The following is a 15,878-nucleotide window of genomic DNA, read 5'->3' on the forward strand; positions in this document are numbered from 1 at the left end:
AGAAAAACAAAACCAGAACCACTTCCAAGATAAACACAAAGCCCCCATTTTGGAAGCATCTTCAAAACGCTGGATCCACCGTTCTCAGCGGTGGCACAACCTTCCAGGAACATCTGTCGGGCTGGTGAGGTACCGGCTTCTTTTTGAAGAGGGAAGAGTTCAAGACAAACCAAGCTCCCACCACACGCAGCTCCCGTCTTATCCGCGTAACGACCGGCCACGGCTGCTGCCTCACAGCAGCAGGTGGGGAACCGGCAAAAAGGCTCGAGCAGAGCAGGTTCCTGTGGGTTGGCAGTGGTAGTAACTGGTGAGGAAATAAAAAAAAAAACCCTTCTTTCAGAAAGCAGTACGTTGTGGGGGGCGGGGGGGGGGGAATTTAGGACGGCTGGGACCTCTCCCCCTGGATCGCCGTGACACAGAGCGGGTGTTCAGCGGAGAGCCAGCGCAGACACGCTCGAGCCTGCTGTCGGAAGGCAACACACACACCAGGCGTTTCCATCGAGGCCACGGCGGTGGGAGAGTGACAACACGGAGGTTTTGGCTTCCAGCGATCAGGCGGGTCCTCCTAGCCTCCTTGGCTAATGCTGGGGAAAGCTCCCGGATGGGGGTGGGGGGGGGGTTGGTTTTAAGGGGAGGTTATTGCTCCCGACTTCTCAGGCTTTTTGCCCTTCGATAGGGCAGCTGCTTGCTTCAGGAGTTCTCTGTTCTTGGCCTGGAAACACAGTGAAAACGGGTATTTAATGGCACGGATCATCGTAAGTCCTTGGGATCCTAGAACTGCCCGGCCAGAGGCAGGAGGGAGGTGTTGCTGCGCGGCATCGCAGCCCGGCACCGCAGCTCTAACCACCGAGAACGGGCTCTTCCCATCCCTTCCCCCCTGCTGCGACCGAGAAGTGGGCTGAAAGCGAACAGCTTCCCCGGCGAAAGGTGACAAAACGCGCGACTCAACCAGCCCAGGACAGCCCCCAAGGTCAGCGGGGCTGGCTCGCCTGCCGTCCCCTTCCACCCGCCGCCGTGCTTCGACAGCGTGAGAAACGGCGGAGTAAAGCGCTGGTGACTCAAGCCTCCCTCCTGACCCTTGTTTTAGCGACTTGAAGGGAACTTCCCCTACCCCACGCTCTCACTGGTATCAAAACCCAAGCAGAGCGGAGCAGCTCACTGTTCTCCAGCTTTGCCTCACCCTCGGTTTCTTCACAGGCCACCAGGATTCAGCTCTGTACCGACCCTTTCCGCACCCATCCGAGCGCCAACACGTAGCAACTTACAGTCGCTCTGGTTCGCAGCTAACCAAAAATCACGGCTGCTCACGAACAAGGCTCTCCAGCCCCTTTTACCAAACTCCTGAGCTCGCTCTGCTCTAGCCTAGGAAGTAAATCGGGCTAGAGCTGTGGGCAAAACCTGCGTGAAGCCAGACACAGGTCTTCTGTAGGAGTTTCCAGTGAAAGAAGGATTATGCAAAGGGTTATTAGAGGAATTAAACCCTCTGCTCCAGCGCTGCACGCGGTAAAGCAGCTTCTTTTGCCTCCTGCAGACTGGAAGGAGAGAGGCACCCCTGCTTCCCCCCCCCCACCACCGGTAAGGCAAAAGACAACGTAACAAAACCCAACAGCACGTGCAAAAAAGTGAATCATACGAACACTTCAAGGCACCTACAATACACCGAGAAGATTTGAACTTTTATTTTGGAATCAGTGCAGGACGTTTCCAGCGCCTCGGTCAATCCCAGCTGAAGTCAAACATTCGGACACCCGAGAGGAGGACTTCGGGGCAGTCCCAGTCCCAGTCCCAGTCCCAGCCCACCTAAACTCAGGTGGCTGCGGGCCAACCTGCTCGTGGAGCTGACGCTTCCTCGTTCTTTTCAGAACTGAGCAAGTTTAAGGCTGTTGGAAGGTGTCCGACAGCTTTCGGGGCAGACGTCCTCTTTCAGCTATAGCACAGGCAGCAGCAGGGCACACCGCTGCCTCCCGCACCCGGCACCCAGCGTGCCCTGCCCCCGGGGAAACCACTGCAAGTTGGGGTGGGGGGGGGGTGGGGGGCATCTCCCAGTTAGGGCTCGACCTCACGGCCAAAGGCAACCAAAAAGCGGCGGTTTGGGCTAACGGCAGATTGTTCCAAACGAGAGGAAGAACACTTTGGGTCTTTGCAGGCCACCCAAAGCTACGAGACAGAAACAGCTCGGGGCTGAGGCAGGATGAATACAGCAGAACAGAGACAGAAGGCGCCGGCTGTCAGCAGTCCCTCCGCTACAACCCACCAGTGCCTCCCAGCTCCGGAGGAGCGGGAAGCACGGCCAGCCCTCGGCACACCACACAAGCAGCTCTCGCAACCTTCAGACAGGCTCACGGTGCTCAAGAGCGCGCATTGGGGAAGGGGATCTCGGGGGCACCAGCTTTCTGACCGCAGCTGTGGGCTCCAAAACCTGTCTTCCACTCTGAGAACGGATTTGGGGGTGGGCTGATGGAGGAGGGGCTGCTTTCTCAGGGAGAATATAAGCCTTTTGTCCCATCCCCCTCTCGTTTCTCATCGCTGCGGCTTTAGATCATTAGACACCCCAGACTAATGGGTGCCAAGTTCATTCCTGTGTCTGATTTCTTCCCCGTAACCAGCTCCCCTTTGACCTGATCTCTTTGGTGGCTCAGAGTGTCTGAGTCTGCCCCGGTGTTTCCATGGCCATGACAAGAATCCTGCTCTCCCTGTTCCCTCGAGCTCAGGGACTTCTTGATTTGAACTACAGAGCCACAGCGCTGAGGGAACTGCCAATTGTTTCTTGAGCTTTGTTCGCTCTGGGTCCTGGTCACATAAATCACATTAAAAGCTCCGTGGGGCAGGGAGCTGACAAAGGTTCTGCCGGCTGGAAAACCAGGTTCAAACCCGATTTTGGGAATAGGTAAAATGAGTTTGCTGGTTCCCATCTCATCCGCAGGGGACACAACACAGCACTTTACGACACAATACATCTGAGCCCGAGTAGAGAGCAGCAAGGAGGATATAAACAGGGGTTATGGTGCACTGCAGCCCGGTACAGAGCCGGGGAGGGGCTTGCCTGGCAGAGCAGAGAGGCTGTAGGACAGGGCTGAGAAGCGTCAGCAGAGCTGTGTGCGCAGAGGCTCCCGGGGTGTTGCGATCAGGAGTGTCCTCAGTCACTCCTGGGGACAGCACAGCTCAGCAAATTAAAACAAAAATGCCGTCACCTGTAACTGCTCCATGACCTCCTTGTGTGTCTTCTCCATTTGGTTCATCTTTGCCCTCATCTGCGACTCCTGGTACTGGAGGTCGGCTTTCAGCTCTGTGATCTGCAGAGAAACCAGGAAGGAGCAAGTGAGCTGGAAGAAGACATTAATGCCTTCACCCCAGACGCACCCGGCCAAAGAAAATGCCTCTGCAGAAGCTGTGGGAGACGGGACGCGTTCAGAAACACGCTGGGGTGAGCTGGGGGAGTGCAAGGAGATCAGAACCGTCTCACTGAGCGGCACAGAGAAGCAGGAGCGGGCAGGACTGTCTTTCTGCGAGGAGCAGCATGGGGTTTTTCCCCTCAGTCTTGCCCCCACACGGAGGTCTCCAAGACAGCGGTCAGCAAATGACCCCGTATGAAATGAGATCTCCAGGGTGGGTCCAGAAAGCCTCTTCAGCTTTGGAAAGGAGGCAGCCTGGAGACAGCCAGAAACTCTCTTGCTCCCTCCAAGATAAAAAGCCAGACTCCGTTGGGAGTGTGATCTGTGTGAACACGTCAGCATGCCGTGGGGGGAAGGAAGCCAAGGGCTGTACCTTCTTCTCCTTCTCCAAAATCATCTGATCTTTCTGGTGCAGCATCTTCTTTAAAGTAGCCACTTCTTCCTTCAGCTGGGCAATGATAACAAAGTGGTCAGTGCCAGGAGAGTCCAGGGCGAGGTCTGGAGAAAAACTGCAGCAAAGAACAGGGAAAAGACTCTCATCACGGCCCCGTCTCGTCACTGAGGCAGGGAAACTCCCACAGATGGCACTCGAGGGGGAACGGGAAACACTTCCCGACACACGTTGTGTCCTCCAAACACCCCCTGAGTGCAGGTGTTGCCTGAATCCCTGCCCTGGATGCCACGTGGAATTTGGGAAACACATGGTATGACAGGCCACAGGGATGATCTACTGAGTTGTATTATGGCACGGTCAGCAGGGACACGGGACTGCTATGGGTGACCACCGGCCCGTCTCTGCAGCAACCACTCCAGTGACAAGGATCCTTTTTCAAACCCAAGAGGTGAGGACAGCAATGGGAGAGCTAGTGAAACTCACTGCAACCACTTCAGAACTCTCTCTGCTCACAGGCAGCCCTTGGACGTGCATTCACTAAATGTAAACAAACGTTCTGGCAAGGAGGGAACATGGAAAGAGAAACAAATAACCCCCGAGTTAAACAAACAACGCAAAGGGAGACCCCTAGATTGAAGTCAGCACTGTCCTCAGCAGGGAAAAGGGGTACAAAGGCAGGCTGGACTTTTATATTTTGATCCCACCACGACAGAGCAATTTAGGAAAAAGCTTCATTACCGCTTCAGAGCGGAAAGACTCTCTCCAGGAAGACAGAGACACCACTTGTACACCACCAGGTACTCTAAACCTAAGCAACCAGCTGAAGAAACTTAATCTGGACGTGAGTCACTCCCCTGCACCGGGAATTCACAAATCTCCCTGCGAGCCACCCAGTGATCCGGGCAGCCACTACAGTAATATTTCAGATCCTCAGATAGGATAAGCTGCAGCCACAGGCGCAGGGAGCTCACCTGATCTTTCCCTGCCTCCCGCTCCTCACCGCCGGAACGGGGAGCCTGTTTGTGATCTCTCGGTGCTAAAAGGGCAGCACACACCCAGCCACACACGGCCGAAATGGCCCCATAAAAATTTAACAGCCACAAGGCAACAAAGCTTCACCTACGAGATGACTTCGCGTCTGGCCGTTATCGGGCAGCGCTGCCGCTATCAAGATAAACAGCCAGTTTTACCTGAAGCCTGGCATTTTTTTAAAGCCACCACAGTAGGTCAACACGTGCCCTAAAGCCTGCCTTCAGCTCGAAAGCTGGGAGCTGCAGCTGACAGGGGAAGGTCTGAACCCAAATCAGTGCCTCTCTCCGTGCTAATCTTCTGCCGTGCATCCAGTCCCCCATCTGGACACCGAGGCAGGCAGCACCGGCGGCTCACCTCATGTCGGGATCTCCTCCAGTGCCTGGAAATAATCCATTTCCTAATTAAAAGCACAGCCTGCATGGATTGGCCTGGTTAGCAAGGATGTGGCAGAAGAAAAGGCTCTTTCCACCCCTGCGCTGGGGGATCTACAGAGGGAAACTAAGCAAGGGCAGCTCCACAGATCTGAAAGTCACGGGACGACCCCGCGGCAGCGGGAGAGAAAGCTTGGCAAAGGCCAACTCAGAACTGAAGGTCTGTAGGAGACAGCCCACGGTGGAAGAGCCTTGCAGGGTTCAAACAGGCTGAGAGCAGAGCCCACACCATAAGATGAGGTAGGGCTCTGGGGATGCTGGATCGTACTGGGCAGCTCTCGAGTGCAGAAGAGGCTCAGACACGCGCAGGAGCGGAGAACACGTCCATTTTAAAACTGTTCCCCCAAGGGGAGGCTGTGCCAGGTGATGGTGGGTGCTCCAGCACGTGTGCAGGCATGTTCCTAACAGTAGCTTTCATTTCCCACTCAGTGCAAATATGCTGGGGAGGAGAGAAAGAAAGGGAGGGAAAAAAAAAAAGCAGCCTCCACAAAGGAAAAAAAAAAAGTCTTCCCCACTGATTCCCTCTGGCTAAGAACAACCTCTTGCTTACACCATCCCTCTGCCCAGGCAAGCTTCCCTCCTGCCATATCCTGGGGTGACAGAGAGTGCCGGGAGATGCTCATATTCCCCCGTGCAGCTCCAGCAGGAAAAATTCCCTCCTTGGCAGCTCCTGTTGCAGAGCAGACTGCGGAGCCGGGAAGGTGAGAGCCGGCCCTGCCACCCAGCGGGGAGAAGGGACAGGCGGGGCCACCAGCCTCCCACAGAGCCGTGCTCCCGCTCGGCAGGATCCCAGAGCTTCGAGGGCCTCCTCCTGCCCCTGGGGTCGGCACCCGCAGCGGGTAAGGGTGGGCTCAGAGTGGCCAGGCACCCCCTCCTGTCAGGTACGTGAGCACAGGCAGGAGCTTCCCTGTCCAGTTGCTGCAAAATGCACCCTCCAATGTGCCAAGGTGCTAATTACAGGAGCAGGTTTTTTCTCTCCTTGTATTTCTTTTGCTGAAAGATTGACAAGTCAGGAATGAAAGGTTTCTCTGTCTTTAACCCCGCGTCAAGGAAGCAGCCTGAGACTCCAAAATTGGAAGGAAAACTGCTAAATACAAGTCCTTCCATTCCTTTAACAAACAGATTAAGAACTAAAACAACCAACCAAGCAACAAAAAAGCCATTTCCCTTAGAAATAACCTCCATACCCAGGATCCCAGCTCCCTGGGATAGGTCAGGGGACACGTGCTCTCTCCATGTCTGAACAGCCTAAAATGCACGCCTCTAATTAAAGTGAATTGATGAGCTCCCGTTGCTTTCAACGGAGATGGAGGGGAAAAATGGAGCTGTTCCAAAGACACCTGCCTCTACTGAGTGGAAAAGAAACCAAAATGACTGCCTTAAACTCCACACCTGTCAAATGGCTGAAATTAGGCAAAACAAACGCCAAGCTTCAAGATTTTGCTATTCAACTCAGGCTAGCATAAAGAGGCACAGACCAGGCTGACCGAACCAGCACCCCAAGTTTCACCTTAGACAAAAACAACCACCCCCACATGCAAAAAAAACCACCCAGGCCAAGAGGAACCAGCGCCTGAACTGACACTTCCTCTACCACCACCCAAAGCAGGCGTGGTTCAGCCCAAGTCCCAGTGCTTTAAACGCACACCAGGACTTTTCCAGGCAAATCAGAACCTTTTTTACTAAATTAACTTTGCTGCTCAGCACCTTCTGGCATCGCTGCTCTCCCCCAGCCAGCTCAGGCATCGCCTGGTGTTAAAAGCACAATTTAGCACCTTGTCTACAGTCACAGGAGAAGGGACCGCAGCACGGTCACCTGCAGTCTGTAACAGCAAAACCCTTCTGGCAGGGCTTGCACAAGAGGATGAGGACACCAAGCGCTGCCCAGGTGAGGACCAGCACAGCACCGGAGGCTGGAGGTGAAGCTGGGGTGCTCACACACGCAGGGGCAGCCCAGGACTGGCTGAGGGGGGCAGGATTAGCAGGGCAAGGTCTGCTGCAAGACGTGCTGAGAGTCACTGCAGGGGAAAGCTACGCCACATGCAGCAGGGCCAGGGCTGTCAGCTCCTCGCAGAGCTCAACCGGAACGAGCCGCTCGACACCAGCCATTCAATGACCCTTGGAAACGGCTCAGCCCCCCCAAATCGCAGCCATTGGGAGCAACACCCCCTCCAAAATATGTCAACAAAAACATTCGGAGAGAATTCAGTAAGACACAGTAAAGGAATTCCTACCGTATCCAAAAACAAGCCACAATTTCAGATAAGCTGGACCCTGTTGGAGGTGTTGCCAAAGTCAACGGAGCTCAACGGGCCCAAATTTTGCCCCCCCGGAGGCCGCAGCAGAAGTTTGGCTGGAGCCAAGACACTTTGTACAGAAACTTGCAGCTGAGCTCAGCAGCGAAGAGGTGCTGGTTGTGTATCACCTCACCCCAGCCTACGCTGCTGCTGCTGCTGCTGCAAACGTCCTTGCGCTGCGGCAGACAGTCTTACAGAAAATGGTGCAAAAGGGGAGGGTTTTGGGGGCTTCATCCTCACCAAAAAAGAACCCCCCCAGCAACGCCAAAAGCACACTTAATGAACCACCATTGTTATTCCTCTCAAGAGACAGAGCCGTGTGTCTATTTAAGGCCGCTGCAACTTGCCTTTTCTACAGCACGTTACTGGAGCTCTTCAGTAGTTGCTAAAATTACACACAGTTTGTTACTGGGATTCATCAAAAAAACCCCCGTGGCCGGGACCACAGCCTTGACAGGAGCCAGGCCGACAACATCTGACCCAAGAGCAAAATGAAGGCATTTGGTTCCTCTAATACTTGCCTCTGTTTTTTGTGGGGGACCTTTTGCTTCTTGGGTATTTTCAAGCCAGCAGGGGTGTTACAACGAGTTGTTAGGTCTCAGCCCAGGCTTTAGGGAGCAGATAAAAATACCTGGTGCTGCCCTAAAGCCCAGAGAGCAGCCTCAGTGGGTGAGCAAGGAGCCTCTCTAGAGGGGAAAGCTGCAGCAAGACTGATGGGCTGCAGGGACCTGTCTCCAGTCTCTCCTGTGGCTCCACCAGCACTGAAGGCAGTCAGACGAATTCTCTGACCACTCCACGCTCAGCCACAGCTCCCAAGCCACAGTTAATCCTTCAATTTTTTCCCAACTTTTAACTGAAAACACTGTTCAGACGATAAACGGTCTTGTAGACCACTCTGTAGGAACCACTACCCTACAAAATTGGTTTATTTCCCATCGTAGCATTTCACATATTAAGAAACATTGACAAGGTGTCAATAATATCTATAGGAGAGATGTGATCTGTGACCTCAAAGAGCCATCCGAGGCAGGCAGTGATTAATTAATTACCCTTTAACAGACCCTTGGACACTAACAAGTCTATGCTCTGGTCCATGCTCCCAATTCACTGCTGTTTGGAAAGAGATCCACCGAGAGGGAGAGTTTCCACGTATGAGGCAGTTCCCAGGGAAGGAGGGCAACGGGAGGGGGGGGGGGGGGGAGAAAACAACAGGTAATCTCACTTCAGGATGTCAGTGCCGTGAGAAACAGGACAATGGTGGGCACCGAGACTCTGTTGGGAAGCAGCCCACTGCGCCAAGGTGGACGGGGCACTCTGGATAGGGGGACAAAGCATCTCGGGAGAGGAAGGAACGCTGAGGATCAGAGAGGAAAGGCAGGAATGAAAATATGCATGTGCAAGTCCGTAAAAAAAAAAAAAATCAAAATCCCTCTCAATCTCCTCTTTCTGCTAGCGACTCCCGTTCTGCTGCGCCTGCAGCTGCCGTCAACGCAACCCAGCACAAACAGCACAACGGGACTGGGTGCTTTCAAGCAAAGTGGTTCGATGGCTGGTCCCTCCCCCCCGAAGGCAGGAGGGGAAATGGGAGGTGGGTCTTCATCCTCTCCTCTGAGGCCAGCTCCCCGCAGATCAGCCTGACCAGCCCCAGAAGCACAAAACCTGCAGGCCTCAACGCGCCCCCCCCTCTCCCTGGAACCGCAGGGCGAGGATCAGGCTGGTCAGGCCGTGGGTTTTTCTGACTGTTGGGGAGCTCAGCCAACAAGCAGTTTGTTTTCTAGCAGGTACAGGCACTAGGTACCCCTTTCCTCTTCAAACCTACGTCCAAGTGCCAAGTCACACTGGCCTGCCAGGTCCTGGAAAGCTGCTAATGCAGCCCCTCCAGGTCCTGAAGCCCGAAATCCCTTCTCTAGGGGAAAAGCTTCCTGCCATTCACACAGAACTCTTTTATACCAACCTAGCAAACAAGACAGCCCACCCACCATTTCCCCACGTAACAGGCTCACCTGTCACCGTTGGCAGATATGGCATCAAACTTGGCTTTCTTCTTTGGGATTTCGTTCTGAATGGAAGAGGTGGATAAGGTTTTCTGGCTAGAAAAAAAAAAAGGAGGAAACTGTACGTCAGAACCTGAATGACTTGCAGTCTAAGACAGAGCAGCAGATAAATATTCCCACCCACTTTGAACCTATTAAAACAATACTTCCTAGCACAAGAAAGAACGATAAAAATTTCACTCTTTGAAGAGCAGCTGGAGACTAAAAATAAACAGAAAACAATGCGTCAGTCAGATCAGTACGTAGGTGAAGAACTTGTGCTTAATATCCACATTTCAATCATTAAATTTTACAAACGCAATTTAGCTCTAATTGTGTACAAGTTCAGCGAGCTGAATCACTGAGCAGCACTGGGGGACTACAAGCCTACTCCAGCCCAGTGGGGTTTGCAAACGAGCAAAGCTCAACTACACCAGGTTCTCCTGCACAACAACCAACCGCCAAAACCCAGCACCAAGGCACCCGGTCCCCAGGCACTTCTCCCAGTCACTTTAGGAAGCGCACCCAAAGAGCGGGGAGCAGCCAGGCACCCTGTTGGCTCGCCCCAGAGGCAAACCTCACCCTGCACAAGAGAGAAACAAACTGGTGCAGGTGACCTGTTATAGTGGCTGCCACTGCTGAGCCTACTGTACTGTTCCTTCTCTTGCAGGCTGGCCCGGGAAGAGCTGCTCAGGTGTTTGCACTGCTCTTTGGTCTTCTGTAGGACCCGCTTATAGGACAGCGTGCACAACCAGCACAGCAGCTTTCCATCCACCTGGAAGGCGAGAAAGGAAGAGAGGGGGAGAAGTTTTGGTCTTGCTTCCTGCCCACAAACCAACCAGAGAGAAGACAAGAAGCGCCGTCAGGCTTAACGCCACGTCTGAAGAAGCAGCGGCTCAAAAAGGGTCCCTCGAGCGCGCGGAAAGGGTCAGAAGTGCCTCTGGCACGGCTGGTGCAAGGCAAGAAATAGCAGCTTATCTATGGTAACTCCAGCCCTGGCCAAGCTTTGCTTACAGACAGGTTTAGGGCGCCTGTTTGCTGGGACAGGCCAGCTCCCGCGGGATTTCTGTCGCAGCAGGGCCAAGGAGCCGTCGCTGGAGACCAAAACAAGGGTCTCTGCCCCAGGAGGATCAGCAGGAGGACAGGGATCATCAGTGCAGCACCCCACATGAACAGCAGGCGTTTACAGCCTGCAGGAAGCAGGCCTTCGAGACACACACCTCCTACGGAGCTGCTGTTTGCAAAGGGGGTGCAGAAGCCCCAGAAAGGGTTTCCTGGAGGAGGTGGGAGCTTCCAGCTCCTCAGGCTACAGCACAAATGCTGTTCCTCATCCCTCTCCCCAAGCAGACACCTCACTTTTCACTGGGAGGCCCCTTCTCCTTTCCCAGCCCACCTTAGGCCAAGTTCAAGAGATCTTCCTCAGTCGATCCAGGCAAAGGAGCAGAGGGGCTCAAAGGGGCTCCAAAGCCCAGCTCCCACAGCAAAGCCCAACTCCAGAAAAACCACTTTACAACCCAGAGACACCCCCTTTGGAACCGCTAGAGAATATGTCAAGGAGAGGGGACAGGCTGTGATCAGCCCTGTGTCCTTTTTTGGCCTCCTTTGACAGAGATACCGACCTTCTTTCTGTCATCCTTGCGGTCGAACGCGCACTGCTGCTTGCACTGCTCGCACGAGTGCGGCGGGCCGTACTTCTTCTCGGAGTTGGTGCAACGCTGGCACTTGTTGCCAATAAACGCTGCGATGATGTTGCAGTACTGGCAGGGTTTGGGCTTTAAGAAACAAGAACAACGGATACAACACGATATTACACGAATACTTGCTCTTCCCCGTTCTCCCCGTCACTTCCAAACCTTCATTTCCCCATTCCAAGCGAATCATTAACGCTGATGCCAGCGCTGGATTTGGAGCCCTGGTCTCCAGCTAAGTGTACGGAGCCACGGCACCCAGATCATTTATCAAGCGCTATGAAATCTTTAGAAAACGCATAGCACCAAAATAGAAATCATCAAAATTGCTTTTTCAGGTTTTAGGCAAGCAGGGAAGATTTATCCCTGCTTCCTGCAGCAACCTCAGCCGGTGTAAGCACGCTCGTGTTGCTGTTGGATATCGAATAGTTCATTTCCCGGCCTCAAATGATGCAGAGCTGCTCTTTTCTGTACTCAAGAAAAGGTAAAAGCTTCACGCTTGAGGGACCCGCGTTATTATTGATCGGTCATGCTATTACAGCAGAGCCAGCCCACAAACCGCTCTGGGATCCAGCAGGATAAAGACAAGAAAGATGAAAGGAAAAGAGGCTGGTGAGAACGAGCCCTGCTCACTTACTGTTCCGTAGAGCTTCACGTTCTGGGCACACTTCTTGCATATTGTGTTGGTTTTGCTGTTAAAAAGAAGGACGGATCACTCTGATTAACCCTTCCCCAAAGAAAATCAAACCTCTGTGGTTAGGATCCCAGCCTTCCCTGGGCTCCGTCTCGGGTGGCAAGGCTGTATTCATCTTCACTAGGGACCCAAATATCAAAGTGCATTTCCTATCCCCATCTGGGTGAGGCTAATTTGCCAAAAAGTGGTATTGCTACGAGGTATCTTTTAACTGAGGCATCCCCAGATGACACCAGGTTTTTTGTCCTCATAAAGACAGGAGTCTGACCACTGGCCGCTTGGCAGCAGGCGTGATTCAGCGCTGGTGACAGCCTCACTTCTGGAGGAGGGCTGCTCTGGATGACGAGGTTAGGGCAGGTCAGGACAGAGGTGTATTTGTCCAACCACCCCAGGAAAGAACACCTCACACAATGCCCATACACAGCTACGGGGTTTACCAACCCTTCCTCTGTAAGCTACGGGACTTGCAAAAAGACCAAAGCACAGCTAAAGGAAACACGCTGGGAAATAATCTTTGGAGACCAGAAATCAGGTAAGAGGAAAACTCGTGGGAAGATGCACCTAGATCCTTCCCTGGAAGATGCCTCTGAGCCCCGACCAAAAATAAAAACCAAACAAAAGGTGCCAATCTGAGGGCAATGCAGAGGCACACCGACTTGCCCAGCAGACCTTTGAAGAAGGCCAAGGGTCCCCCAACTCTTCCACAGCAACAACCTACAGGTTCAGGCTCAGTCAGCGAAGGTGTGGGAACATCACGGTTCCCCGGGCGCGTCTGCTCTAAAGGCAACGTCAGTCTCCCCAGCTCAGCGGGCATTTACCTTTCCTGCTGGAATTCGGTCCTGCAGTAAGTGCATTTAACAATGGGATGGGCAATCCGGCACTCCTGCAACAACAGAAGCGTTGGGGGAGATGCGGCGCCTCTCCCGCACACCCCTTCCCAAAATCCCAGGTCCCCTGCTGACCTCCACTCCCACCACCCGCACACACCCCCTGCGGAACTCCAAACATTTCCTCCCCGTGCAGTCACGCCGCTGTTACAGAGCAGAGGGAGGCTGACAGGGATGGCGTGTGTCAGAGGTGAGCCAGAAGTACACCCCGATCCGTAATGAGGGATTATGTGCGCCCAACGCCCACAGACAAGGGTCACGGCGGTTGGTTTCACCTCCCAGGGCAGGAACGCGGAGTCCTGCCACAGTTATTCACACCTCTGCCCTCCACGAGCCTCCAGCCTGGCTCTCCTCCCACCCTGTGCCTCGTAGGTTCCCCTCTCCTCACCTGCTCTGCCCCATCCACCTCCGCAATCCCAGGCTACTCCATTTCCTGCCCCGCTATTCCCACCCTGTCTCATCCCTGAGCTCGTTCTCCCCCCACCCCCAAACTGCCCCACCCACCCAGTCTGGCCCCCAAAACACACCTGCCTCCTTCAAGACACCCTAAAACCTCTCGCAAATGTCCCCAGACCTTCCCAAATACCCCGGGATCCCCCAAATGCCCCAGGCCTTTCCCCTTGCTAACAGCCTCCCTCACAAACAGCCCTTCCCTCATGACCAGTGCGCACCTCCCCCCCCAATTCCCCCCTCAATGGCCCCATGTCTCCCTCTCCAACGCCCTCCAAATACCCCCCAAGCAGCCTTCAGTGCCCTCAGGTCCCCCTGACAAGCAGCTCCCTCGAGTAACCCCTCAATATCACACCTCCACAACACCCCCCAGGTGCCCCCACACCTCCAGCCCCTCAAAACCTCCCAAACGCTCCCAGGGCCCCAACCACCCGGCCCCTAACTATCCACTACCTCAGGCCTCACACTGCCCCCCCCCCCCCCCCCCCAGGCCCCAGAACCCCTAGATATCTCCCCATAAACAGCCTCCCCCCCTCAACTACCCCCAGTTCCTCTAAAAGCCCTCAGACCCCTTAAAAACACCCCCTCCCTCCCAACCACGGCTTTGGGACCCTTTACCCCCTCAGCCGCCCCCCCCCCAGCAGCTCCCTCAGAGACAGCCCCCCACCCCCGCCAGTCCCCTTCCCCCAGGCGCCCCCACCGGCCGCCCTTGGGCCCCGCCGGCCACCCCGGACCTTGCAGAGCTGCTGGCCCTGGCTGAGCGCCTCGAAGGGGAAGCGCTGGTGGCACTTGGTGCAGGCGTAGAGCGCCGCCATCCCGCCGCCCCGCTGACAGGCGCAGCCCAGCCCGCTCCGGCCACCCGGCCGCCCAGGCCCCGCCCCCTCCCCGCCGCACCGCCCTCGCTATTGGCCACCAGACGCATCACTCACCCCGTAGCCGCTTTTCATTGGTCAAAGCGCCGTCACTCCTGGGAAGGGGGGGGGGCGGACGGAGCGGGGCGTCCTTCTCCCCCCGCCCCCCCCCCCCCCCCCCGCCCTTTCCCTCCGCGGGCGCTGGGGGAGCGTTAACGTCACGCAGGGAGCGCTGCGCGCACGGCGGTGATGCAACAGCCCCGCTCGCCCCGCCCCCGCCGTGTGACGCGTCGCGGGGGGGGGGGGGGGGGGGGGGGGGGGGGGGGCGTGCGCGAGCGCGCGCGCGGCGCTGGGGAGGTCGCGCGAGATCGCGCAGGGGAGGGGGGGGGGGGGGGTTGTCCCACAAGGCCTTGCGGGAGGGAACCCGGAAGTGGGGCCGGGCCAGGCCAGGCTAGGCCGGGCCTGGGGAAGGGGCTGAGCTGGGCCGAGCCGAGCCGGGCCGGACCTGGGGAAGGGGCTGAGCTGAGCTGTGCTGAGCTGGGCCGAGCCGAGCTGGGCCGGGCCTGGGGAAGGGGCTGAGCTGAGCTGGGCCTGGGGAAGGGGCTGAGCTGGGCCGAGCTGAGCTGGGCCGAGCCGAGCTGGGCCGGGCCTGGGGAAGGGGCTGGGCTGAGCTGGGCCTGGGGAAGGGGCTGAGCTGAGCTGGGCCGAGCCGAGCCGAGCCGGGCCGGGCCTGGGGAAGGGGCTGAGCTGGGCCGGGCCGAGCCGAGCCTGGGGAAGGGGCTGAGCTGAGCTGGGCTGGGCTGGGCTGGGCTGAGCTGAGCTGGCTTGGGGAAGGGGCTGAGCTGAGCTGGGCCTGAGGAAGGGGCTGAGCTGAGCCGGGCTGGGCCTGGGGAAGGGGCTGAGCTAAGCTGGGCCGGGCCTGGGGAAGGGGCTGAGCTGAGCCGGGCCGGGTCAGGCCAGCCCAGAGCCCGGGAAAGGGACTGAGCTTAGCTGGACTGGGCCGGGCCAAGGCTGAGGGAAGCGGCTGAGCTGGGCCAGGGCCAGGGGAAGGAGTGGAGCTGAGCTTTCAGCTAGGATGGGCCAGGGCTGGGGGAAGGTGCTGAGCTGGGCCAAGGGAGGGAGCGGAGCTGAGCTCTTAGCTAGGGTGGGCCAGGGCTGGAGGAAGGTGCTGAGCCGAGCTGAGCTTAGCTGGGCCGGGCCAGGGCCAGGAGTGGAGCAGAGCTGAGCTTAGCTGGGCCGGGCTAGGGGCTGAGCTGGGCCAGACCAAAGTTGGGGTAAGGAGCAGAGCTGAGCTCTTAGCTAGGGTGAGCCAGGGCTGGGGGAAGGCACTGAGCTCAGCTTAGCTGTGCTGGGCCAGGGCTGAGGGAAAGGGCTGAGCTAAGGTGAAGTGAGTTGGGCTGGGCCAGGCCAAGGCCAGAGTAAAGGCTTGAGCTGAGCTTGGCTGGGCCAGGAGCAGGGGAAGGGTGAAGGAGGAAGGGCAGGGCTAAACCAGGGCAAGGGAAAGGGGGATCTGTAGGTGGGGGGTGTGAGGGGAGGGCAGGGAGAGGGGGATGAGGGGCCAGGAGGAGGAAGAAGAGGAGGAAGGGAAGCTGGATTAGGGCAGGGCTCCAGGGCTGGGGAGATGAGGAGCTGCTGCAGGGAGGGGAAGGAGTGTGCGGAGGTGGGTGAAGGAGGGTCAGGTCTGGAGGAAGGAAGGGAGCAGAAGACTCTGAGGAGGAGAAGGTGTCTC

At 56.4% G+C, this 15,878-nt stretch overlaps 1 protein-coding gene across 5 annotated transcripts; it reads right to left on the bottom strand.

The window, feature by feature from the left end:
- Positions 1-369: 369 nt before the first annotated feature.
- On the bottom strand, positions 370-14,113 carry FAM76A (family with sequence similarity 76 member A). 5 transcript variants are annotated; one of them, XM_086480520.1, is made up of 11 exons: positions 13,999-14,113; positions 13,241-13,254; positions 12,780-12,844; positions 11,905-11,959; positions 11,199-11,351; positions 10,197-10,354; positions 9,550-9,636; positions 8,769-8,900; positions 3,766-3,901; positions 3,192-3,293; positions 370-712 (listed from the first exon to the last, which is right to left on the bottom strand). In XM_086480520.1, the coding sequence occupies exons 1-11, from the start codon at positions 14,111-14,113 to the stop codon at positions 626-628; spliced, it is 1,104 nt and encodes a 367-aa protein (XP_086336646.1). In that variant the 3' UTR covers positions 370-625. The 5 variants fall into 5 exon arrangements, with proteins under 5 accessions (XP_086336646.1, XP_086336647.1, XP_086336648.1 ...); XM_086480521.1 differs by lacking the exon at positions 13,241-13,254 and having other exon boundaries at positions 14,033-14,113; XM_086480522.1 differs by lacking the exons at positions 8,769-8,900; positions 13,241-13,254 and having other exon boundaries at positions 14,033-14,113.
- Between the last annotated feature and the right edge of the window lie 1,765 nt (positions 14,114-15,878).

Source organism: Leptosomus discolor, chromosome Z (genome assembly GCF_034619465.1).
Source record: "Leptosomus discolor isolate bLepDis1 chromosome Z, bLepDis1.hap2, whole genome shotgun sequence".
NCBI lineage: Eukaryota > Metazoa > Chordata > Aves > Leptosomiformes > Leptosomidae > Leptosomus > Leptosomus discolor.